This window comes from Platalea leucorodia (genome assembly GCF_965183815.1).
Source record: "Platalea leucorodia genome assembly, chromosome: Z".
In the NCBI taxonomy this organism is placed as follows: Eukaryota; Metazoa; Chordata; class Aves; order Pelecaniformes; family Threskiornithidae; genus Platalea; species Platalea leucorodia.
In genome coordinates, this window is record NC_138858.1 from 47,970,755 (window position 1) to 47,996,243 (window position 25,489).

At 35.2% G+C, this 25,489-nt stretch overlaps 1 protein-coding gene across 1 annotated transcript in view; it reads right to left on the reverse strand.

Annotated features, from left to right (window-relative positions):
• Window positions 1-25,489, reverse strand: part of CNTNAP4 (contactin associated protein family member 4) — a gene marked incomplete at both ends in the record, with an annotated part of 249,960 nt that overhangs the window by 34,116 nt on the left and 190,355 nt on the right. Inside the window, 5 exons of the mRNA XM_082337582.1 lie at window positions 6,073-6,200; window positions 9,457-9,613; window positions 15,252-15,449; window positions 19,499-19,618; window positions 22,286-22,392. Of these exons, the coding sequence (XP_082193708.1) occupies window positions 6,073-6,200; window positions 9,457-9,613; window positions 15,252-15,449; window positions 19,499-19,618; window positions 22,286-22,392 (710 nt within the window). The remainder of the gene's footprint in view (window positions 1-6,072; window positions 6,201-9,456; window positions 9,614-15,251; window positions 15,450-19,498; window positions 19,619-22,285; window positions 22,393-25,489) is intronic.

The following is a 25,489-nucleotide window of genomic DNA, read 5'->3' on the forward strand; positions in this document are numbered from 1 at the left end:
TATCTATAAGTAGACACCCTACAAGGAATAGATTATTGATGCAATGAGAATTTATGATCTTTTGGTTTTGAATCATGTAACAAAGTACTACGTGTATCACAAATACAAATAAACCTTCTCCCCCTCATTTTTATAACGTATGCTACCGAGTTATTCTGAAGAACTTATGTCTGTCAGAAAGAACAAAAGACGTGTTTAATAAAAGGATACCCCCTATGAAGTAGAATTGTATAATTTAGTTTTAGAGTGTGACAGAAGCAGAAATAAATATATATATACTCTCTCTGGAAAGTACTCAAATCACACTTGTAAATCCAAGAATATCTATTTTTTCCTTTTCTGGAACCAACTAGGAAAGGTGCCTTCCTCGATTTGTTGCCTATTAACAGAGAGGGTCTTGTGGGTGAAGTGGAGATTGGTGGCTGCTTTGGCCACAGTGACCACGAAGCAGTCAAGTTTAAAATCTATGGTAACAGGAGGAAAAATGCCAGCAAGACCTCAACTCCACATATGAGGAGAGCTGACTTCAGGCTGCTCAGGGAACTACTTAGTAAGGTCCCCTGGGAAAAAGCTTTTGAAGGTCCTGGGATCCATCAGCGCTGGTCACTTTTTAAAGTATCACCTGCTAAGAGCACAAGAGCAGGCAATTCCAAAATGTCAGAAGTCAAGCAGGCGAGGTAGAAGGCTGGCTTGGTTGAGCAGGGATCTTCTTCTAGAACTAAGGTGAAAAAAGAAAATGTATGGCCAGTGGAAGCAAGGTCAGGCGACATGGGAGGACTACAGAGTGGCTGTTCGCCACTGTAGGGAGGAAATACACGTGGCCAAAGCTCAATTGGAGCTGAAGCTGGCCAGTACTGTGAAGAACAATAAAAGGGGCTTTTTTAAAATATGTTAATAGCAAAAGGCAGGCCAGAAATAACATTGACCTGTTACTTGATGAGCATGGTCACCTCACAAACAGGGACACAGGAAAAGCAGAGACGTTTAATGCTTTCTTTACCAGAGTCTTCAACACCAATGATGGGCTCTGGGACCCCCAGAGCTCTGGGCTAGAGAACCATAACTGAGAGAATGACAAACTCCCGACTAATGCTGAACTTGTGTGGGATTTGCTGCTCCAGCTGGATCCCTGTAAATCAATGGGGCCCGATGGGATTCATCACAGGGTACTGAAAGAGCTGGCTGATGTCATAGCAAGACCTCTCTCAATAATTTTTCAATGCTCTTGGGAATCTGGGGAGGTCCCCGTTGACTGGAAGCTGTCAAACGTTATCCCAGGCTTCAAGAAAGGCGACAGGGATGACCCCAGTAACTACAGGCCTGTTAGTCTCACCTCTGTGCCTGGCAAAATTATGGAGGGCAGTTACTGAAAAACACCTGAAAGACAACGCAGTCATTGGTCCCAGGCAGCATGGGTTCACGAGGGGAAAGTCCTGCTTAACAAACTTAGTTTCTTTCTATGACATGCTTACCCACCTAGTTGACCAAGGGAAGCCAGTCAATGTAATCTTTTTGGATTTCAGTTAAGATTTCAATACTGTCTCTCATAGTATTCTCCTGGACAAAATGTCCAGCATACAGCTGGATAAACACATAATACAACGGGTGAGCAATTGGCTGATGGGTGAGGCTCAAAGGGTTGTAGTAAATGGGGCTACATCAGGCTGGTGACCAGTCGCTAGCAGGGTTCCACAGGGATCCATCTTAGGGCCAGTGCTATTTAATGTCTTCATAATGACTTGGATGCAGGACTTGAAGGACTACTATCTAAGTTTGCTGATGACACAAAATTGGAAGGAGCTGTTGACACTCTTGAGGGCAGAGAGGCCCTGCAGAGACATCTAGACAAATTAGAGAGCTGGGCAACCACCAATCCTATGAAGTTTAACAAGCGCAAGTGCCGGATTTTGCACCTGGGACAGGGCAACCCTGGATGTACATACAGACTGGGGAACGAGAGGCTAGAGGGCAACCCCACAGAAATGGATCTGGAAGTTCTGGTTGATGGCAAGATGAACATGAGCCAACAGTGTGCCCTGGCAGCCAGGAGGGCCAACTGTGTCCTGGGGTGCACCCAGCACTGTATTGCTAGCCGGTCGAGGCAGGTGATTGTCCCACTCTGCTCTACACTGGTGCAGCCTCAGCTAGAGTACTGTGTGCAGTTTTGGGCACCACAGTACAAAAAGGATACAAAGCTACTAGAGAGTGTCCAGAGGAGAGCCACGAAGATGGTGAAGGGTTTGGAGGAGAAGCTGTATGAGGAGCAGCTGAAGTCACTTGGTCTGTTCAGCCTGGAGAAGAGGAGACTGAGGTGAGACCTCATCGTGGTCTACAGCTTCCTCACAAGGCGAAGAGGAGGGGCAGGCACTGATCTCTTCTCCCTGATGACCAATGATAGAACCCAAGGGAAGATTGGGAAGATATGCCAGGGGAGGTTTAGGTTGGATATTAAGAAAAGGTTCTTCATCCAGTGGGTGGTGGAGCACTGGAACAAGCTCCCCTGGAAGGTAGTCATGGCACCAAGCCTGACAATATTCAAGAAGCATTTGGACAATGCCCTCAGACATATGGTGTGAATTTTGGGGTTGTCCTATGCAGGGACAGGAGTTGGACTCGATGATCCTTGTGGGTCCCTTCCAACTCAGAACATTCTATGATTCTATGATTCTATGATTTTCCTTGTTTGACAGCACTTCTGAGAAATGAATATTTGCTACTAGACCTTTTTTGTGTTCTCCACCTATCCAAAGGTGAAGAAGAAAATAAATGTCATTAAAAGTGCATTTAGTTAAACTCTCATGGGTATCTGCAACCTCAGTTTAGAAAAAAATCTTAAAGTTCTCCTTTCTTCCTGCAACTTCAAAGTGCTACTAATATGTTATTGCTGATCTTACAAGAGAGTTTAGACTTACTTCATCAGTTTTGTCTGGTTTGAAATTTAACATGTAGAACTCAGAAACTACTACAATGCATGGCTTTTTACATTTTCTGGAAAACTGAGCTTTAAAGAAAAGTTTCCTTATAAAAAACACTGCTGATATACATAAAGACCATTACAAAAAAATCTTGTAAGTCATAGACTCAGGCATTTCCAGAATAATGATTAAAGTAATAGAAAATAGAATAGAACATTTACTGTAATATAAATAATATAATTATGTTGTAATGAGAAAAGATATAATTTTAAACAATATAAAATATTATATAGATAATCTATTATGTATTATATACCCTACATTATATATTATTATACTATGAAATACATAGAATAATATAGTATTATAATGGTATAATATAGGTAATATATTATATATGATACATGATATAAAATATATGATACAGAATATATAAAATATATAAATATGTAGTATATAAAATTTTATTATATATTATCATACAATTAATATTTTACTCAACACCTTGCACTTTGTTTTTATGTCAAAATTCTATTATTTTACATTAATTTTTTCCTTCAGAAATTCTGTAGTTTTCTCAAATTTTAGTTTCTACTTCCCTAAAAGTATGCCATATCTTACTGTCTTTGTCTTTATGATGTAAACGGCCGAGAAAAATTGCATTATTACTGCTCTTATTAAACAATCGAAGTGAATGTTCCTTTTCAAGTTTTAACTGTTATATTCTGAAAGGTCTTTTCACTGAGATTATTTCAGTCCCAAATTGCTTCTTTCTGAAGCAAAATTCTAGAATGTTGTCTTGACATTACAAAAATATTTCTCTGACATTCAGACTCTGACTTCTTGTGCTTATCCTCATGATATTTTAGAATTCTCTATCACAGCTCACCTAGAAATACTATGATCATTTAGCATCAGTGAGAAATTTTGCAGCAATTCGGTCACTCAGACTAAGCAAACATCAAATAAAGGCAGGGAGGTCAATGGGTGTCAAAACTGTCTGTATGTTTTAATGATTCACCCGGGGAAGCTAGTTGGCTTCTGTGTTTTAAGATTTGTGATAATTGGGGTCAGGTTATGTAATTAATAGTAAGTGGGAACTTGGTGAGTAGTGAAATTGAAATTCTCCCCACTTATTAGTACTACATAAACTGTAAATACTTCTGTTTCTTCGCTGTCATTGTGCCTGGTTTCATTGTCCCTGGTCACAACAGAAGCCTGCTGCACCATAGGCTGTTAAAAGCATGGCCAGTCAATTGAGGGAGGTGGTTATCCCCCTCTCCTCAACACTTGTAAGACAACATCTACATACTGCCTCCAATTTTAGGCCATCCAGTACAGGAAAAACATTCATAAACAGGAGCAAGTATGGGGGAGGCCACCAGGATGTTCAGGTCTGGAGCATTTTTCCTGCCCTTCAGGCTGAAGGACCAGGGCTGGTTCAGCCTGGAGGAGGGACAGCTTTGTGGGGAACCTGACAGCAGCCCCCAAAACCTAAGGGGAAATCATCAAGATGAAACCAGGCTCTTTGCATTAGTGTAGGGTGTGAGTATCAAGGACAATGGGTATAAGTTGAAACAACATAGTTTTAGGCTTGATATAAGTATAAAGAAATTCTCAGTGTGGACAGCCAAGCAGCGGAGCAGACTGTCCAGAGAAGCAGTGCAGGCTCCATCCCTGGGGGCTTCAAGCTCCAGTTTGACAAAGCCCTGAGAGACCTGGTCTGAGCTCATGGCTGATTCTTCTGTAAGCAAGAGACCTCCTTTGGTCCTTTCCACTCTGATTTATACCATAATCCTATATCATAACTACATGATTTAACATTTCTTTAATAGGTAGGATAAATGGTCAGCTCACAACTGGATGTCAGACAAGTGAAAAGGAAGCACCCAACAGGTTTTTTTGCCCATGTCTTATAAATTTTCATAAGAAAATTAGAATGCATTGCTGTAACACACAAATCTTCCAGGCATAATTATGCTGACAAGTCACAGGAATGAAAGCAGAGATGACATAAAAATAAATACATGCTAATTTATATTTATTTATGTATGCAGTCTCCTGAGTAAGCCTAAAAGTACAGATCAGTACTTCTTTACTGGTATTCATTTCCTCTTACTCATAAAGGCTGAAGAAATTTGAAAAACAAACACAACATGATATGATGAAGGAGGAAAATCACCTAATGAATAAAAATAGTAATTTGTAATTTTTTTAAACAATAGTGAATTTCATGAAAACTCATAGGGTAACATTTGATGTAAAGAAATTAAGCTTATTAAATATTTTAATCCCTTACTCAACTATATACAAAAACCTGCCCATTCAACTCTTAGTTAAGATCTTTAGGATGATCTATATCGTTGCTTCTCCTGACTTTTGATTACAAACAGCAGCAGCCATAGAACTTTGTGCAATGGTTTATTATTGAGCATAAACAAAATCTGTTTTCTTTGTCAATGAAGACAGAAATTAATGAAATCAGAAATGTCATCATGAATCTTCAATAAGGTATCAGTTTTGCTCCAGTTTTCTCATTACCTTTAAATTATTTCTTCACACATGATATTTTTCTGGTTACTACATACATATTCAGTATGTACAAGCTTTATGTTTTGAATTACTGTATAACTTTCTAAATTTTAAATTCTTATGTGGAGTTGAAATTTTGCTCATAGATACTGCATAGATATTAATCTCTGGATTAATCTCCTGTAATATAGTTTTCCTAGTTGCACAAATACTCAGAGGACTTAATAGGCATAAGTTTTGGTGAGGGAGGCATGTATATCTAGTGAAGGGTATGTTTCTCCCAAGATATGGTAACCAGTTATGAATTACCCTTTATGTAATGCTTTATTCATAACAATTCAAACTGCATAAAAAAACTGGATTTTGTACTCAAAATATCTGTTTGAAAACTGTACTAACTATTTCTGTCTTCACTAATCATGTGTATCATAAAAAAATATATCTTTACAATTCTACCCTGGTTTGCACTGGACCATCACATTTTGTCTTTTTCCTATCTAATTACTAAAAGAACTGGATGAATTTTTTACAAAAGTGTATCTTAGGCTGTTTAGCAAACAACATTTAAAATTTATTGCAGTCAAACCCCATAGTTGCTTAGCAAAGCTCTGCAGTTGTTACTTACTGTCACCATGGCAAAGCAAAGGCCCCAGTTTGTAAGCTGCTTCAGAATTTGGTCTGTCAGTATCTGTGATCACAATTTCAGTTACTGGTAGATGCTCCTTGTAGGAGAGGAATCCAGTATCATTAGTCCTGAAAAGGTAAAATGAAAGCCACATCTCTCCTAAATATTTCTGATAAACATTTTATTATCATTGACACATTGCTGGGGAAAAGGAAAAGATTAAATTCTGAAAAAAAAAGGGTTGCATAACTCTATGGGTAATACAAGCAACTGTGAATACAAATGTATGCTTTGGTATTGATATTGTGATCATTTGACAGGACTGAAGAAATTTCATGGGAAGTGGGCAGTTTTATGGTTTTACTCATCTGCATAAGCATGAGAAAACTCTTTTTGACATAAATGGGTGCCTAACTGGGTGCCTAAGCTAATGTATTTGCCCATGTCAGTAATTTTATGTTACTGAGGACATACTGTATCTCTAATGGCCTGTGTCTTCATTATGGAATATTAAATGGTTTAGTTTAACTTTCAAATAAGTCTAACTTTTTCTTCGTTTTTCACTGTGACAAAAGTTAAAAAAAAAATCAAACAGAAAAATACAAATTCTTGCTAAGTGTACAGAAAAAACAACATATGCTACAAATGCGTAACTCACAGAAAAGGAAATATGCAACATAGCACTCAGAGCACACACCCAGTACTTGTAATCTTAGACCAAATTCCTTGTTTAAAATCTTTGTTAATGTAGTGTCAGAACCGAATTTCTAAATTTCATAAGCACCAGTGTTGGCCCTAAAATTGCTTCTCCTGAACCCATGGAAATATTCAATCACTCAGGACCATTCTGTAAAGTTCAATCTGTCCATTCAATCCATTTATAGCTGAATCTTTCCTTTGATGGGCAATGCAAATAGCTCAGAGACAAGAGTACAAACTCAGAGATGGGAGGCAATCTGGAACTCACACTGCTCAGAGACTGGACACAAGACACACACCTCAGCAAGCAAATCACATTTCTCTGGGAACGTGGTTGGGCTTAGCAGCCCCCTCTCTCAGTATACCATGCACTGGGACTGAGACAATGGGAAAAGATTCCATCCTTGTGCTAAATGAAATGAGTGATTTTTTTTCTCCCCCTCCCGCCCTTTACTAACATCACCATTTTTCCCCTGTATAAAAATTCTGTTAATCTGTCTTTGAGCACAGTGCACTCAAATGTACTTGGTTTTTTGTTTGTTTGTTTGTTTGTTTGTTTTTTTCAGGAAACTTTTTTTCTTAAGTGAGGAATGCAAAACATTTGGAAAAAAATGTTAATTTTTGATGATTTGAAATATTGCAGATTTCTAATTTAGAACTGAAAAAAACCCTCAAAACACTGGAAGCATTTGCTTCAGTAAAACTATGCTGCAAATAAATGGAAACTGAATAGAAACCAGCTTACCTCTTCTGCAGAGAGGATTTGCATTTTTTTAGATCTTTAGGAACATTTTTTTTTTTTTAAACATATTTTTCAGAGACTTAAAGATTTTGCTTGGTCAAACAAGGAGCTTTAGAGCTAAATCTATGTCCAATCTATGAAATAAGACAGATTTCACTATGAAAATAGAATATCAAAACCATATTTTCAAAACCACGGTGTGTGTAACTCTGTTTTTCTGTGCTCAGAAAGTATCTCAAACAAGCACAGCTTCTACTTACTTTTTCTGCCTTATGAATATTATTGAGTCAACTGATTCAAACCAGTAGTCTCTAGGGAACCAAATGTAACATTAAGTACAACTACCAAAATAAGTGTAAACATAGCCTCCATAACGTTGGAGTTACTGGGATAAATCTCCACTTAAAATGAAAATTAAAATGTCGAAAGTGGAAATATACAGGAATATAAACCCGCAGTAATTATATTTTCAGTATAATATGCTCACCAACTTATGCAATTTACTCAAAGTGGTTATAGTGAAGACAAGCATGTCATCCTCTATCTACTTTATTTACAAGTATTTTACCATTATTAATTAACCTATGTATGTGACCATGGATTAAATGAACGACAAACTTGAGCAAGAATGTATTACATATACTAGCAACTACTCAAAATCCTACTCAAAATCCTGTCAAAATGTGTTCATCTTTTAACACTTATTTTGCTGTCGGGAATCAAAAATTGTTTGTATTTTTGTACAGCACAATAATAGAGTATTTCCTGGTGTTCTGTGTATTTGTTTAATCTCTTTATTGGAATAAGCACATCAGATAACATCCGTGAGTTTTATTGCAGATGCAAATTCCTTTCCTACAGAAACTTTTGAAGCTTGTGAAGAATTCTTGCTTGACTAACCCTTTGTTGTATTTTAATTTCTGTATCTGCTGAGATCCATGCTCATGATGAGAGAATAAGCATTTTCCAACCAAATTCACTAGTTGTTCCTTTAAAGGAAGGGTGTATATCTAGCTTGAGGAGAAAATAATGTATTGCTTCATTTTGTACACATGAAGATGTTCCTAAGTACCTTCCTTACATCTTTCTATTTTCAAAAAACAGATGTTGATACATCTCTTAAAATACGTATATTAACCCACTAACTGAATCAGATTTATATAAGTTAAATATGCTTTACAAGTTTAAAAGCTTAAAAGTTTCTTGAACAGAAAAGCTTTCATTTGAAAAGTCCCTGTTTGCTTTATAATGTCCTATACTGGAGCTATTGTTGAGAAAGTTGTATCTGATCCTCTTAAGTGAAAAGTCAGGTTCAGATTTGACATTGTAACAGGAACTCATCTCTTACATTACTTATTTGAACAGGATCATAAATAACATCAGAGAATTTCAAGTATAAGTGGAAGATCTACATTTTAGAAATCCTTCCATCCCCTTAGAATAGGATTCCATATGAGTTCTTCACTTCACTGATAGCAAGGGTGTCCAATTTTAATTATCTAAGTTGTAGATCACAAAAAAGGGGCTAAAAAGTCTAAACTTAAAAGTGTAGTTTAAAATTATGCTAAAAATTAACTTAATTCTTTCCAGAAACTTTTCTTTTAGCTTTAATTACTTTCAGTATTCTAAAACCAATAACTGAATTTGTACTAAAAAACAGAGCTAATATCTTAATATATAACATGCAATATACTACAAAACTGGGAAGTATCTCTACAAAATTAAACCCACCCCAGAATTCAGAGTGAAAGGATTACCAATAATGCTTATTGTATATAGTTATACTTTTGTGAGAAAATGTGTTCTATATCAAAGAAGCAGGTGACAGTATGGTAATTTAAATTTACAACAACCTTGGTGTTCTAAATGTGCTAAGGACTGTATATTTTGTTTATTTACTTTCCAGGAAAAAATATTGTGAATAAGCAACAGTAAAAAGTTACCATTCATCTCTGTCTGCATCACAGTTGCAGTAATGCTGGGTATCAATGCAGCTCCCCTCTAATCCACAAGCACATTTTTGCACAGCAGGCAAGGAACCTCCCCAGTAAGTCTGTGTTTCATTAGTTCTTCCAATCCACCAGCTCAGTGGCATCCCATCTACAAGGCAGGTTAGAGAAAATCAGTGCCTAGTCTCGTCTCCTACTTCTCCCAGTTTTTTTTATCCAAACAAGTTTCCAAAAGGTTAAGGAGAGAAAAATCACCCCTCAAATCTAAAAACTTTAAACAACAACTGGAAAAAAAAATTACTGCTTTTACTTGATAAGTAATTATTAATTTTAATACTTCATTATCAGGTATTAAATGATTGTCACAGGTTTTCGCTTGCATTAGTGGAAAAGGGAACTCACAGTCCCTAGCTCAGCCAGCCATGATATTAGAATCATTTATCTTAAGCGGTCCATTTATATAATTCATTTTAAAATGGTCCATGAAAAAGGAGATGCTATTGCCCTAAAAATCAAGGTAGTTTATATTCCCAACTAAAGATCAATTTCAGATCATGGAACTACCAGCAATAGAATGAGAAGAGTTACAGAAAAGCTATGCAGAAATGGTCTCATACCGCTACCAAGAATACTACAGAGTACTACTACCCGTATCTGTGGTGAACATTAAGCAGCTGAATAGTGGTGTTAATCAGAAATGCCCAAAGACAGCTGTTAGGTCACAGGCAACAGATTCAGAATTTATATACTCAGAGACAGCAGAAATCATGTTAATGGTGCTCCCATAAGCAAGTTGATGTATCTAGTGAGCAGAAGTGAGGTTTCCCAGGACTATTACATCTCTGTGTGGTGCATCCAGTCACCATTGTTTGTAGCAAAATGATAAAACTGGATGTTTCCTTAATGTTACAGTACTGCAGATTAAGCTTAAAGATGCTGCCAAGCAAGCACAGCAACAGAAAATATATACAGAACAGATAATAGCTAAAAGATATGAAGCATAAATATAAACCATCTCAAATGTGAAGTAAGAAGGGTGACAGATGCAATGCATGAAAGTCAAGGCATGAGAAGAAATCAAGTACTGTTAAATTATAGAGTTTCCTATAGAAGTACTTCTTTTTGCTGTTGGAGCTCCAAGTTTTCAGCAGCAGACCCCCATGAAGAAGCTGGAATTTATCCTAATCTCAATTTTACTTACAACTTCCACTGCTTATTAAACCTCACTGTTAGATAAGACCTCTGTTACACTGACAGTCTTTCAGATTGTAAACATATTGACTGCATTCGTTACCATACAACTGTCAGCCCAGCAGGCCAAAAAACAGTGTGAGCAGTTTCTGGAAAAGTCTAACTTGTATAATGACATCAATGTCCAATACCAGTTATTTGTGTATGCAAGCCATCACAGGAGGAAGAAAACCTAGAGAGAGTTTATAAATAATTTATCAGACAAAACTTTAAAAAGCTTGCAACAACTAAGACTGTAAAAAGCAGAGTGTTTCTGCTGTTTCAACAGCATGCCTTAGCTTTATATTGTAGTCATGAATTAATATTCCCAGTCTTTCACTAGGGACATTGGGGTATGTTTAAAAGCTGGTCTCAGTTATTTGTTCATACGGCATGGTGAGGATAGAGTATTTACCAAAATGCTGCACGTTCATACTGATTAGCCCAGATTGTTATCCCTGCTTTGGCAGAAAATATTGCCTAAGCAAAATAAAACTATTAATTAAAATGGTTAGAGGTTTCTTCATAATGATCACATAAAGGTATTAACAGGTGACTTCCTTAATGACATCATTTGCAAATGTTATCCAGGCTGATTGAATATAATCTTAAAATACAGTCAGTTAAAAATTACTATGTAGACTGCATGTTCCAAAACCTATTTCATATGACCACCATCAAATTTTGTGCTTATCAGGCATAGCTAGTGGAGCTTATAGATAGCAGAAGTGGGAGGGATTAAATTGCACAGGCAATTTGATAATGTACCTATTTGCGTTTCAAATTCTGATATTTCATTGTGCTCATAGTAAATGAAACAGAACAAACGTATTTCAGTAAAATGTTATTTGAATTTTGTTTCAATGTCAGGTATGCTTCAGTTATTAGCTATGTGTGATTGATTGCTTTTTGTTTGTTTTGCAATTCTGACTATAAAATCATTCTAAGAAACATACATAAAAATCAGCAAGCAAATACATAAAGGTGATCTTAAACAGGAAAACTTGGTGAAGACTATCTTCAGATGCTGAATAGATGAATTAACTACTAAGTCAGCACATCCAAAATTTCAAATTAGATCACTTTAGCTTCCTAAACTTCCCTCATATTTTTAAAACATTTGTATTCCAAACAGAATTCTTATTTAGCTCTCCGAGCTCTTCTAAATAGGCTCAGCATCCTATAAAATTTAACTATAATTCACACTTATAATTGCAACATCCTTACAAAAATTTCTAATGAAACTTCTAAAGTTTATGGTACTATGTTACACTGAGACACTAAAAGTTAGAATGCATACCTGCTGGAGCAAGCTGGAAGTGATATGTTTCAGGTAAAAATAGGTGAGAAATGTGTTTCCAAAGGTCTCAAAAACATAGAACTAAATTTTTGGTAAGAGTTTTAAATCTGAAATTACTATTCTTCAGAGAGAACAAATAATATGTTTTGCCTTCTCTCCATACTCTTAAATGGAAAAATATATCTTGAAGAAAAAATACATAAAAACAAGAGAGGGTGCCTAATTCTTCTTTTTTTCCCCCAGCTCTCTGCTATCCAGGAGATAAAAGAAAGAAGTATTTCATGGGGTAGCATGACATTAAAATTTTCAAAAGATACTAGAATTCTCCCTTTTCATGATATCAGCAAGTTCTAAATTTATATTTGTAGAAAGAGAAAGATGATAAATTTGAGGATATTTGAAAAACTTACTCTCACAGCCTCAGAGACAAAAAGGGGTTGGGGTCCTGGTGGACACAAGGTTGAACATGAGCCAGCAATGTACCCTTGCTGCAAAGAAGGCTACTGTTATCCTGAGTTGCATTAGGAGATTGAGGTCCAGCCAGCTGGTTCAGAGAGGTGATCCTACCTTTCCATTCAGTACAAGTGAGGCCAAACCTGGAGAATTGTGTCTGGTTCGGGGCTCTTCATTACAAAAGAAAGGTGGAAATACTGGAAAGTCCAACGAAGGGCCATAGAGATGATTAAGGGACTGAATCATCTCTCCTATGAGGAAAGGCTGGGAGATCAGGAACTGTTTAGCATGGAAAACAGAAAGTTCAGGATGATATTATCAATGTATATAAACACCTGAAGGGAGGGTGTAAAGATGACTCAGAGAGGCTCTTTCCCATGGCGCTCAGTGACAGGACAAGAAGCAGTAGGCACAAACAGATACATAGGACATTCTTCCTGAACATCCGGAAACACTTCACTGTGAATGTGACTAAGCACTGGCAGAGGTTGCCCAGGGAGGTTGTGGAGTCTCTGTTCTTGGAAACATTCAAAAGCTTTCTGGACATGGTCCTGGGCAACCGACTGTAGGTGGCCCTGCTTGAGCACGGGTGTTGGACCAGATGACCTCTAGCTGTCCCTTCCAACCTCGGCCACTCAGTGATTTGTGATTCTGTGATTCTAAGACTGTGCAAACTCACTGTTTGCTGCTGATGTGGTTCAGATGCTGAAAATATCTATTTCAGTGGATACTCTAGGTGCACTGATCACTGAGTTCCCTGAAAAAAGTACCAGAACATATATTTTGAAAAAAACCACTTTTTTCCTTCTCCTTGTAGGTGAGACCTAGCACTTCAAAAGTACAGAACAGCCTATATCTACAAATGGGCATCTGCTTCTTCTCCCAGGAGCTTTATCTGTTTTTACAGTTACTATGACTGAATCGGTGAAAGAGGATCTGTTCTTATTATGTCATCCACCAGGGTCACTACCTTTGACCTAAAAAAGGGCAGGTCTAAATCCTGGCATGTAAAAATTTGAATTTTATTTTAAGGAAGTGATTTAATTAAGAATGCTAGAAAGGATAAGGCAAAGTTAATACATCCTCTAAACAGTTACAAAATGTGGCTCTGGCTGCTTTCAAACAGAGAGGGAAACATAAACTCTAACTCTCTTTAATAAGTGTTATTATTTCATCCCTATGTCACAAAACTCAGCATTGCCTTTTTTAAGTGACCTCATTGCAGAAGCCAAGAGTGACCATCACTAGATACTAGCTTTCTCTTACCACAGATCTCTATCTTTCAGAATAGACTAAAGCTCACTCTTCAGGAGAATGGCAAGTTGCATTTGGTAGTCTGTGGTAGTGTTTAAACAAACACTAAAACAATCTGTAGAACCCACAAATAACTTTCCCATGCCTATTTACTCCTAGCATTCAAAACTCTAAATTTTAAATGGCTTAGCGCTATTGACTGATTACAGTCTTTTAGCTTTCTAGAAAAACTTGCGTTTCTGTGCAATCTCACTGGATCAAAAAAAAAAAAAAAAAGAAAGTCCTGCTTGCCTGGGTCTTTCCCACTCTTCTCTGATCTAAATTTTTTCATGGTTTCCAGCTTGATCACTCTGCTGAAACTGGTGATTTGAGAAGGTGGTGTTTATTGTTTTGGTTTTGTTTTGTTTTGTTTTGTTTTTACTTAGTCTATGTGACAATTAGTAGCCAAAAGATATGAAATACCTAGAGAGCACAATCTTGAAACCCTCTGCTTGGTGTAAAGCAGGCTTTTGAACATCTAAACATAACTTTAATTTGGAGTCCACAGGTAAAAGGGAGGCTCAGTGGGACAACTTAAGCAGTAGGTTCATCTTTTATGCCGCATAGAGATTTTCGAGCAGGTAGTCTACCATGAGTGAATTCTAGTCTAACAAGTCCAGTGATATCCATGACATAATTAAGGAGAAAGCATAGGTAAAGAAAGAGTTTACAGACAGAAACAGAGACTGTTGCACTCAGAGGTCTGCTCTCTGCTTAGTAGGAAAGAATGCCAAGAAATCAATTTGAGCAGTTTCAGAGTTTCTGGTGGACAAGTCAAACAATTTCACTCAGTTTTTCAAAAAACAATAAACAAAGAGATTTTTACTTACACTTTATTTGGAGTACTTAGAATGGATTTTCACAGTAAAGTCAGTTAAACAGCAGCTCTGTGTCAGTGAGAGTTAAGATTTAAGTAGACTACGTAACTTCATTTTTCTTTAAGTACGTCACAGGATCACCATTCATTTTTCTCTTAAAACAATTATACTTTTGTCAATAATCCACATATTAACTATTGCTTTTTTTTAATGAATGCTTATATTGGACAGTGGAAATTTGATGTTATCAATGCTTTTTGTCAAGCACTCACAATATGAACATTAAGTGTTCAAAAACATTCAGGGATAAACTTCTGCTGATATCTATGCACTAATTTGTGTTCTTTTAAGGAGCTACTTCCTCAGAAATTCCTTCATTAAACTTTAAAAATCCCTGGAAGGCAGAACAACAGGAGCTCTGTTAATAATAATCTCTGTTAATTTAAAAGACTTATGAGAGAAGTTAACTTTGAGAGCACTTAATTCTGTGAACAAAGATCATTATAAAGTGACATTTGTATTTTTCTGGTTCAAGTATCTCTTGGCAACTTACAGGAATTTGAGTACTAGATATTTGAACTCGTTCAAACACCATAGTAGCAAAATGCCATAATGCTGATAGAAATAAATACCTGTAGTAGCCAGTAAAATAAAATGCATTATGCAACATAAAAAGACTTGTCTGCTTTACTTACCTGGCTTATCTAAAAGCCTGGACTTTTTGCAGTGGTAAGCAAGCTCCTGTTCACAGTGCTCTGCATGGTTAATTGTAGCCTGAAGCTGGTCTAGGCTGGCAGAGTACTTGAAAAACACAGTGTGTGGGTTCTCTCGATTAGCACTTTTGACTCTGGTTAGGTTGGTGTTGTTATGCTGTATAATTGTCCACGTTGTATCTTTCAAAACACATGTGAAAAGTAATAAAGAATGAGAAGTAGTTGCATAAGTTGGTAATGGAAAAGGAATGTATGATGAAATTAATCAAACTTTAAGATGACTTCTTTGATCACAAAAAGTGGTTTTGGGCATACAAAAGAGAGACATAAATCACTGAGCAAAAATGAAAACAATTAATCATTGTTTCTCTTTATAAGTAGATTATTGTACTGTGACTGTAACAGGTATTCAGCTTGTTATGATTATCGAATAAGGAACCAATAATTGACAACAGCCAAATAATTGTCTCTGAAATAAGATATAGTTTACTTGGTAAGTTGCAATGAAAAAATAGAAGGAAATAATAGTTACTATTGTTACTTTTCCCAGGCTTAAATTATTTATAAAATAACACTAAGTTCTATCCTAGATTCTAGCTACATTATATACATCACTATAATTTGAATTAATTTATTCTGTGTGAGAAAAGGGCCTACAATCTTTTTCTATTATACAAAGAAGCAAAAGTAGCTTTCAAATACTGTATTTACTACAAAACTCAGACTACAGGAAGGTGAGTTATTCTAGCCATCTAAAATCAAGTAGTAGTCATTATTTGAAGTACTATTCAAAGCCTATGTTTAGTCAAGGACTAAGAATCATAGCTTCCTAAGTTCAATAGAAAGTTGCTTCCAAACACCTGATGTAATATTAATTTATGGCAACCACCATGGTATGCCCATTTGACTTGGTACTGTAACATGATGAAATACTAGTTCAGAACTGAGAGCTGCTTTTCTGTGGAAAACACATACTGCTCTTAAGTTGACTTTTAGCTCAGGTGCTGCTGGGTAAGGCAGCTACATACTTCATTGCATTGTGTAGACAGGCCTTATGATTCATGTAAACTGGGGCATACAAAATATTGCCAAAATATTTATTCCAGAAGAAATTGAACTGTGCCTGCAAGATTTTTTTCCATGAATCACTAGTAAATATTCAGTAATCCAAACATTATTTCTAGAAAAATATGTTCCGAAGTAATGCTCTTGTAATAAAAGAGCAGAAAAGACTTGCGTATAAATACACATTTAATTCAAATAATTGAATAATAACCAATATATTGTACATTTATAAAAGGTATATGCTCAGATGTGCAGTCTGTTGTGAAACAGACTTTCTCCAACTTGGAGCCATGTTGCTTATACTAAGCAACAAAGCAGTCTGCTTTCCAGTTATATTCACAAATATTCTTTCATTAAAAGTCTTCTTTTAATTTCTTACAGCAATTGTTGAGAGCATTTTTAATTGTAAGAACTTACTACAATGAAAAGCCACACAGATCAAGAACTAAAACTGATGTTACAATACTTACATGAAGGCATTACTTCAAAAGCTACTAGAGGCCATAGGCTAAGTATTATGTGTTTACTTTGAGACTAGAAAAATAATTTTCCTGTACGCTGACACAGGAAGAATGAAACTGGCTGGCACCATAGAACAGGATTGTATTGGTCACTCTGTCCTATAGTTTGCAGACAAGGAAATGTAACATCAGATGCTCTGCTTGGGAGTACAGAGATTAGTCCCTCAATGTTCTTCAAAATATAAATTATCCTAAATATTGCTGGCTGGTAAAGGCTCATACGATTCTGCTGTTTTGTACTTTTGCCAAGTCCCCTCACATATGAATACGGAAGAACTGAGCTTGTTCTGTTTCATCTTTGACTTGCAAAGCCTGTAACAAAGCCTGTTAAAAAGTTAAAAAAAAAACAAAGCCTATAACAAAGTCTGACCCCATGACTAAAATCCACTTCAAGGTACGGGTGAGCAGGCTCGCAGTTAAAGCCAGTCTGGGTCAGTCAAGTCAAGTTTAGATCTATGTTCACTGTATTCTTGTATCATAATGGCCAAGTAAATTTCAGTGGATATGAGAAATATTATGGTTTCTAACTTGTAGTATTGATGATAATATTTCTGACATTCTAATAGTAGTATTTCTAACTATTTAACAGAGTTGTATTATATTTCATTAGCTTCCTACAGGCTGACATTATAAGGTATTTACAGAGAGGAAGGAACTCATGGTCACTTAAAGGACAAGTATTCATCAGAAAACCTAAACGAAACGTCAAGGTGAGATGTCTATTCAGAAATATTATATAAAAATAGTCTATTATACAACTTTTTTATCATTGCTTACCAGGTTTTGGTCAAATTATAAAATTTTATTAAGTACATGCTCATGGTGTCAAAAAGCAGATGTCTGGAAAAACAGCAAACTTAGATTCCTTTTTGTACGTGCACATACATACAGAGACAAATATATCTAAAAGCTATGCTGAACATAAAAATTAAGACAAATAGGCCACCTGTCAGACTCACTGTCACTCTCCCAAATTTACAAAGAAAAATAAAAGCAGGTCACTGCAAAGTTTGGTCATCTTAACTGGCAGTGCGGACTGTAGGCTTTTCATTCTGAAACTGACCTCCAAGAACAGAACCAGAAAAAGGCACCTCCTTCCCAGCTGCCTGAGAATAGAGCCCCATGAATGTCAAAGACAAGGCAGTGCTGTAAGAAATGTGGGCATCTGCCTTCCCTGCCTCTGGTGGAAAAAGGGAATACCAGTCATGAGGAAACTGGGAACAAAACAAATATAGAAGACTCATCATGTCAGGCTGCATCTTGAGATGAAGAACTGATCAATGAGGTTTGCTTAATGTGGTGAATAAGGAGTGACTGAGGAAAATAGTAACAGCTGTTCATGGACACACAAGGATAAATCAGACACTACACTGTACTTTGGAGGGTTATACCCATTTAAAAAGAATTGTCATCTTTCTGACGTGATTCTTTGGTCTCTTTTAGTCTCATAGGACACTAGGATATTTCTTTTCAAGGGCCTGTGCCTATCTGAAGTGTGCCCACTGTGAGGTAGCACAGTTCACTGTAGAAGTCAAAGTCAGGAGCTGACATGGTGAGACCAGTTAAATTGCACAGACTGATTGAAATGATGAGAATTCTATTATTTCAACACATATAATAAATATTCTTTGGATCACTGTGAAAATCAACCAATACCACTGGCAGACAGAGTCCTGTCAGTTTCTCAAGAAACAGATGTGACCACAAATTGTTTACAAATAAATATCAAAAGCTTATGATAAGGTTTCTAAGTCACGTTCTCAGAACTTAGGACATACCTAGGCCAAATTCAACTATAGCTTATTCACGCAGTCTTCTAAACAGTTATAATTGTGTAAAACTATATTTTTGTCACATAAAACAATAAAGTGTTTCCATTATTTTGGCTAGAAAGCAATTCATATACATAGAGGCTAAGTAAAAAGAAAAGGAACAAATAATAAATTGCAAAAAGCCATTAAATGTAAGTTTCATTGAAAGGGCATATACCAATAGGCATACATAGACAACATCAAATGGTTTGTTAAAAAGCAGACTGACAACAAACTGATATCTAAAACTTCTAGTAATATAAATGGTCAGATTCAAAGAACTGAGTGCAGAAGAGGAGGCAGGATGCCTGAAAGTGAGGTTGTGAAAGTCCCACTGGTTTCATTTGCATTCTCCAAGAGACCTACTTGCAGTTTGAAAAATGAAGCTTAATGTCTATATTCCTCATAACAAAGACCAGTTCTGAATTACAATTTTTCAGAAGGCTACCGGGAAAAATCAGTAATTTTCTCATAAAACATAACTTATTTCTCATTTCCTTAAATGTCCTCAAGAGGCTATAACTTCAATGAAAACAAAGCTGCTCCCCAAAAATGAACTAGTATGACATTGTCTCCATATGGAACACGTCCCCTTTATGCAAAGCGCACCAGGAATGCAGTGTTAGCTTCACAGCCTGAATCCTGTTATTATTCTAATTTCTCTGCCTAATTCTTTGCCCAGTATTCTGAGCTAAGAAGTCACCTTCATTTTGTTGTGCATGTATACATTAAACTTGCAACCTACAGAGGCTTCTTACTTGATAACTCAAGTTTCAATATAATGAGCATATATACAGACCCAGCTGTGAGTTAAGTATGTTTATCACCTCACCTGTCATATTACAGTATACAAGAAACGGTCCCAAGGGGCCACTTCCATCTGAATCAATATTGTAAAAGCCTGAAGTGTTCCCTCTGTGCTTATAGGCTTCACATGATTGCTCATAGATGGCTGTAAAAGAACACATTCAATCACAAATGTAATGGCATAATTTTACGTTTTATTCAGGGAATTTAAAAAAAAAGTGCATGGAGTCTGTCAATGGGGAAAAGAAGTTGTGTGTGTTCACTGCTAAAGAATGTAGAAGAAATTGCATAATCAAAACTATATTTTCATTTGAATTTGTAAAGAGCTTTTGGTTGTATTTATTGGGGAGATCAAAAGGGGCATTTTCAAACATTTTCTTCTGTATTTCAAGCTAGAAACTTCAGGGAGAAAACTGTGAAATGTGGATGAGTAAATGCTTGTAAAAACTGCCAAGTAATGTGAATGCCAAGGATATTATTTAGACCTTGTTAATCAGATTTTGAGGAAACAACCACTAACTACCTCAACCAAATCAGATTGTTGTTGTTGTTGTTGTTGTTGCTGCAAGGTAGGCATTGTTTCTAGGTGTTCTGATTGTCTCCTGGCATTTTTTTGGCTTTCACACTTCTTATTTTCTTCCTTTTTTAAATAGAAGAGCAAATAACTTGTCAGAGACTGCAGTAAAAGAACTAACTAAGCAAAGACAAAATGACAGTTCCTCGGTCCCATGTCATATATACTTTGTATAAGTCAAGGCCTAAAGAAAAGTCTGTAATGACTTCTTTATGATCAAAAACCTGAGGAAAAGGACTTGTGAGTCTATCTCTGTACTTAAACAAACAGGAACCACTGACAATAATGCCACAGCTAGACCACATTAGCCTAACTTCTGCTTTAACCATTATATTGCTATTGAGCAATCATACTGTTCTGGTCTTTCTTTTCGAATTTAGACTGTGTGCTCTATCAGTTATTATTAAAACTTGAAAACACTCAGCTAAAAAGAAAGAGACATTAGATTCAGAAAAAAAATAGTTATGAGTGCTATACAAATAAAAACATAACTCCATAATAATTATTAACAGTCTAGAAGGTTCTGATCTATAAAAATTCAGTTTATTTAATTTTTTTAGAAACAGCTATAAAGTACTAGTACAATAATCCAAAAGAGGTGCTGTTTTTTTAAAAAAGCTAGGTTTTGGAAGAGTGTGATCTCTGGATTTTTTGCCTAATGGTTATTGATATTTTATGGCAACACCTATCAAAAAGATAAACAATTCATTCAGATTCCTTGCCTTATGAAATATTCAGAATGCACAATTTATGTAATTTTGAAATGGAATTTTATGGTTCCTTACAGTAAATAGTCTTAGTTAAACTCAAAAAAGACAAAAGAGATTAAATTATCCATTAATTATTTTATGAATGTGGTAGTCTGTGTATTAATATTTCAAGTTTGGTAACTTATTTCTAGGGTCATAATAAAAAGAATGCTTTGAGAATTCAAGGGGCATTTTTTTTCTTTTGAAATTACACAGAAGTGTGATAACATGGACAAAAATTATCCTAGGTTCTTGATTTGAAATTATTATTAAAATCACTAAAATCAAGTACTACGACTCTTTCGGTTTATATCCATAGTTCAAGCATTTTATTAATCATAGAAAAACATCCCAGAAGGCTTTTATATGTGTTTTTGACAATGAATAACAATTGAATAACTCTTATCATATTATTACATTTCTCACGGAGTCCTACTCATTAGGAAACCGTGGCCTTCATCTGTCCTCACAGATACAATCAGTTGATTGAACAAAAGATTTTTCAAATTATAATGAATCAAATCACCTTCATTTTAACTTTGGGCTTGTCGTAGTTTTATATTTTACACTGCGGTATTCAAAAACATCTCTACTATTAGCATCCTTTTTTTGTTACAGAAATTTTCTTAAAATTGTTATTTATTTCACTGTGTTCTTTACAATTAAGGCATTACAGGAAAAGTCATGACTGTTGTTGACTCTGTACAAGCCAGATTTAATAGACAATCTTCTAAAATCGGTGATTTCTCAAAAAATCCCATGTGTGTAGACATATGTTCTTTTCATAAACTCTGCCAACAAGGATTGTATAGATTTTATAAGGACAATTTATAAGGAAAAAATTATTTCTCTGATCATTAGGACAATCTTTGGAATTTTTTTAAATTATCTGTAAAGTTTCATAAGGATTTCTAGTTATTAGAAGCATATAGTGAAGGCCAGAGTAATGATTTATTCTGCTTCCCAGAGCATTCTTAAAGCAGTACAAATGTAGAGCATAACCTGTGAAATTAGTTGTTACTTTCAATTTTTTTTTTTTTTTTTGTTTAAATTTCTCCCAATCTAATCCATGATTCAGCAAACTGCATAAACACGTGTTTAGGGCTTAGCATGTGATTACCTTTGCACATCAATGTAGTCCCATTATCTCAGAAAAAAATTATATTGATTGTTGTGACGAATAAAGATGAATTAAACACATTTCTAAATGATTTGCTGATTCAGAAAGTGGAATGATATGGATGGAAGAAGATAGTACTGACCATCTCATGTTAGTTATGAAAAATATGAAACAGATAAACATTAGAACTTTCAATGGGTTTTTGCTGCTACATATATTGAATTCTCAAGGCCTTTCCTTGAACCAACTTACGAATATTTACATGGCTGAAAAATCTTCCGATATGAATGATCAATATAAATGTATATTTTTGTGGTAAAAAAATTCAATCAGAAATAAAAGCATAGTCAGAAAACATCTTAGACTTACGATAGTGGCAAGTAGCTCCCTTGTAACCAGTATTGTCACAGTTGCAGTAGAAGCTGTTCCAGGACTGTGAGCATTCACCACCATGTTCACAGTAATTAGGCAAACACCTAAAATGAAAAACAAAGAGCATTTTCACTCTTTTTTCTGTTCATTTACATGTCACTTGTACCTATCAAAGGATGCAAAACCACGGAAAAGAAGTACCATAACATGAAGGACGCCTTCAATGCCACTGGGGGAAGATGTCAATATAAATATTAGAAAATTAATAGAATTTCCTTTCATCTTCCCCACTATTCCTATTGCCTATTATAGATATATTAATTATGCAATAAGCCTGTGAGAACAGAAATAAAGTCTAAGATGCATAATTGTTTCTTATTACCATCCAACTATCTGTAATTCAATACAGATTGATAAACCAATGAAAGATTCACATGCTGATAATTCACTGACAAGTTTTGCAACTGGTAAGATTTCTTCAACAAGATGTGTCACAAGAAAGTAGCATCACAACAGACTTCTTTCTATTGTTCTAAAAATAATAGAATTTTTTTAAAAAATCACATAACAAATAAAATTGACCATAGTACCTGAGAACTATTTCTTATTCTAAAATTATGGTTACTTCCTATTCTAGAAAGAGTAAAATATTCAGTGTGTTGGTTCCATCACAAGAGGTAACTACCAGTATACCAGTTTTCATTTCGGTGAAATGAGCAGAAACCTGAAGAATTTTGGTGGCTTTCTTCTTTACAACGGTTGACTGCAAAGAAAATTTGCGTGTAACTGCTTAATGGTTAAGACTGCAGCACTATTTCTAAGTATAAAATATTGCATGATATGAAAAAAAGAAATTTATCTTTTTTATAAACACAGCTGAAAATATATTGAAATAGAGTGGCATACTTTGATCAATTATTTACTAGCTTTTCACCTTAGAAATTAGTCAACTGTCTAATTGCAGTGAGGGTATGTGTATATGCATGTGCATGTGATACAGCTCAGAAAGCGTAAAAAGGCTTTGCTGTTGACATTAACCACAGAAAACAGAAAACAGGTCCACTAATATTCACAGGATCTTAAAATACCTTTTAATTCATCCAAGAAATCTTAGGAGAGTATTAAATTAGGATTGTAGAAAGTCCAGCAGTTCACACATCTGCCCTATGAATAACAGGGCCTTTGTATATTCACTCCTCCTAACTCTCAAAGAATTTTATTTTCCTTTCATGTTTATAAACAAGGATAAGCAGAGGTTTTCACAGAAGGGAAGGAAAAAGAAAAAAAAAGAAGTAGCAGGTAAAGTGCAGGTAAAGTAAGTAAAGTGATACAGGTCACCTGTTTTCAAGGAAACAAGTGACATTTTTGCCGGTGAAAGAGCTCACAGAATATATTTCTAAGACAAGTCTGTAGATGGTATACATCTCAATGAGGTCTGGTTTGGAACATAAAAATTAACTTCAGGCACCGGGCTTACAATTACTTTGATATTGTATTCTTTTTTGAAGGAATTGTATAAATGTTCAAAGTAATAATTCTTAGGATAAATGCTTAATTTTGCTTTCTACAGGTATGACTAGTCATCAGTTACTATGAAAATACATCTCCTCTAACATAACTGCCATTCAGGACTTTCAGTGCATCTTCTGACAGCTGCTCTGCTTACATGTATTTCAGTCATAGTTTTTCTTGTCATATTCCTTTTTGATAAAGACACCATTATCCCAAAACTGCAAGTGATTTACATGGTTTTTACTTGTATTGACTCCCTGTCCATATTAATTAATCTTCCTAATAATGTTCACAAGATGAAAAGCTTAGATTAAATTGATGATGCTTGAACCAACTTTTTACTAGAAGTGAAAACAATTTATAGTATAATTTAAATCTTTAAACATTACATTTTACATCTTCCCTGTGTTTCAGAATGTATAATAGAAAGCAGCCACTAGCTACATCAAAGTTAAGCTATAATTACATTATATGCTGCAACTCTACCCAAAGCAAGATTTAGAACAGTGTTTTCTCTGAGGAAACTAATCTTCTAACCAAAATATTTCTAATATTAGAAAAAGTATTTCTAATACTTAATCTGTAAAAGGTAATTTTTTGATTCATCACCATGTCTGCTGAAACTAGAAAAAAACTAGCAGATTAAGCATTTACCACATATTACTTGATAATATGTTTTTAAGTGTATGACATTTGAAAATGATATATGATTTAAAACCAAGGCAGCAGGCTAATAATAATCATAAGCTAACACTCAAAGGACAACATTGATCCAGAACATGAATATAGTTTTCATAAAGAAGGAAAAAATAAGAATTTCATATGCCAATTTTCTACCAAATACATTTTTTGTGCAATATCTGCTTATCATGGTTCCAAACTATGGCTAAAAGACATTTTGAAAAGAATAACTAATTGCTGCAATTTTCATTATTTTTCTTTCTTCAGTCTTCAGTTTAAAAAACAAAAAAAACCAAAACAAAACAGAACAATATTTGAAAAGTATCCCAGTGCCAGTGTCTTTTATTTTTTTTTTTTACATGTAAAACCATTTACACTTTTTTTTGTACAACACACTGCTGCCAGAACACCAAAGGCAATAACTCTTGGCAGGCAATTGTATGTTTCTGTGTATGGCTTGACGTAATTCTGACAGATTCATCTGGTACTCTCTCCTCAAAGACTAAATGTGCTAACTTTGTAAGGCATTTAGAATGACACTATATCATTTAAAGTTATTTTGTCAATGGTTTATGTATAATTAGTAGTTATTAAACCAATATACACAGATAAAGGAGCTGAGAGAAAAGATGTTAAGGAGAAATACATGAAGAGAATTATTTGCATGCCCAAGAGGTATATGAGCAATGGAAAAACATAAAGATATTATGCAATGAAAAGGCTAAATGAAGGAGCATGGGAAGAGCAATGACTGGAAAGAGGCATAATAATTTAAGCATAGGAGGAGGAAATAGAGTTTATGGAACTGAGAAAATAGAAAATAGGAAAATGGAATGCTTCTATTTAAAAACAGGAATAGGTTAACAAATTATATCCCAATGAATAAATGAATGATTAACCAATCATCTGTCAATCAGGACTGTAAATCTGATAAAGTGAAGAATACTCTATATATGTTAAATGTGTATATATATATATATATATATGAGATAAAGAATAGACTCAATA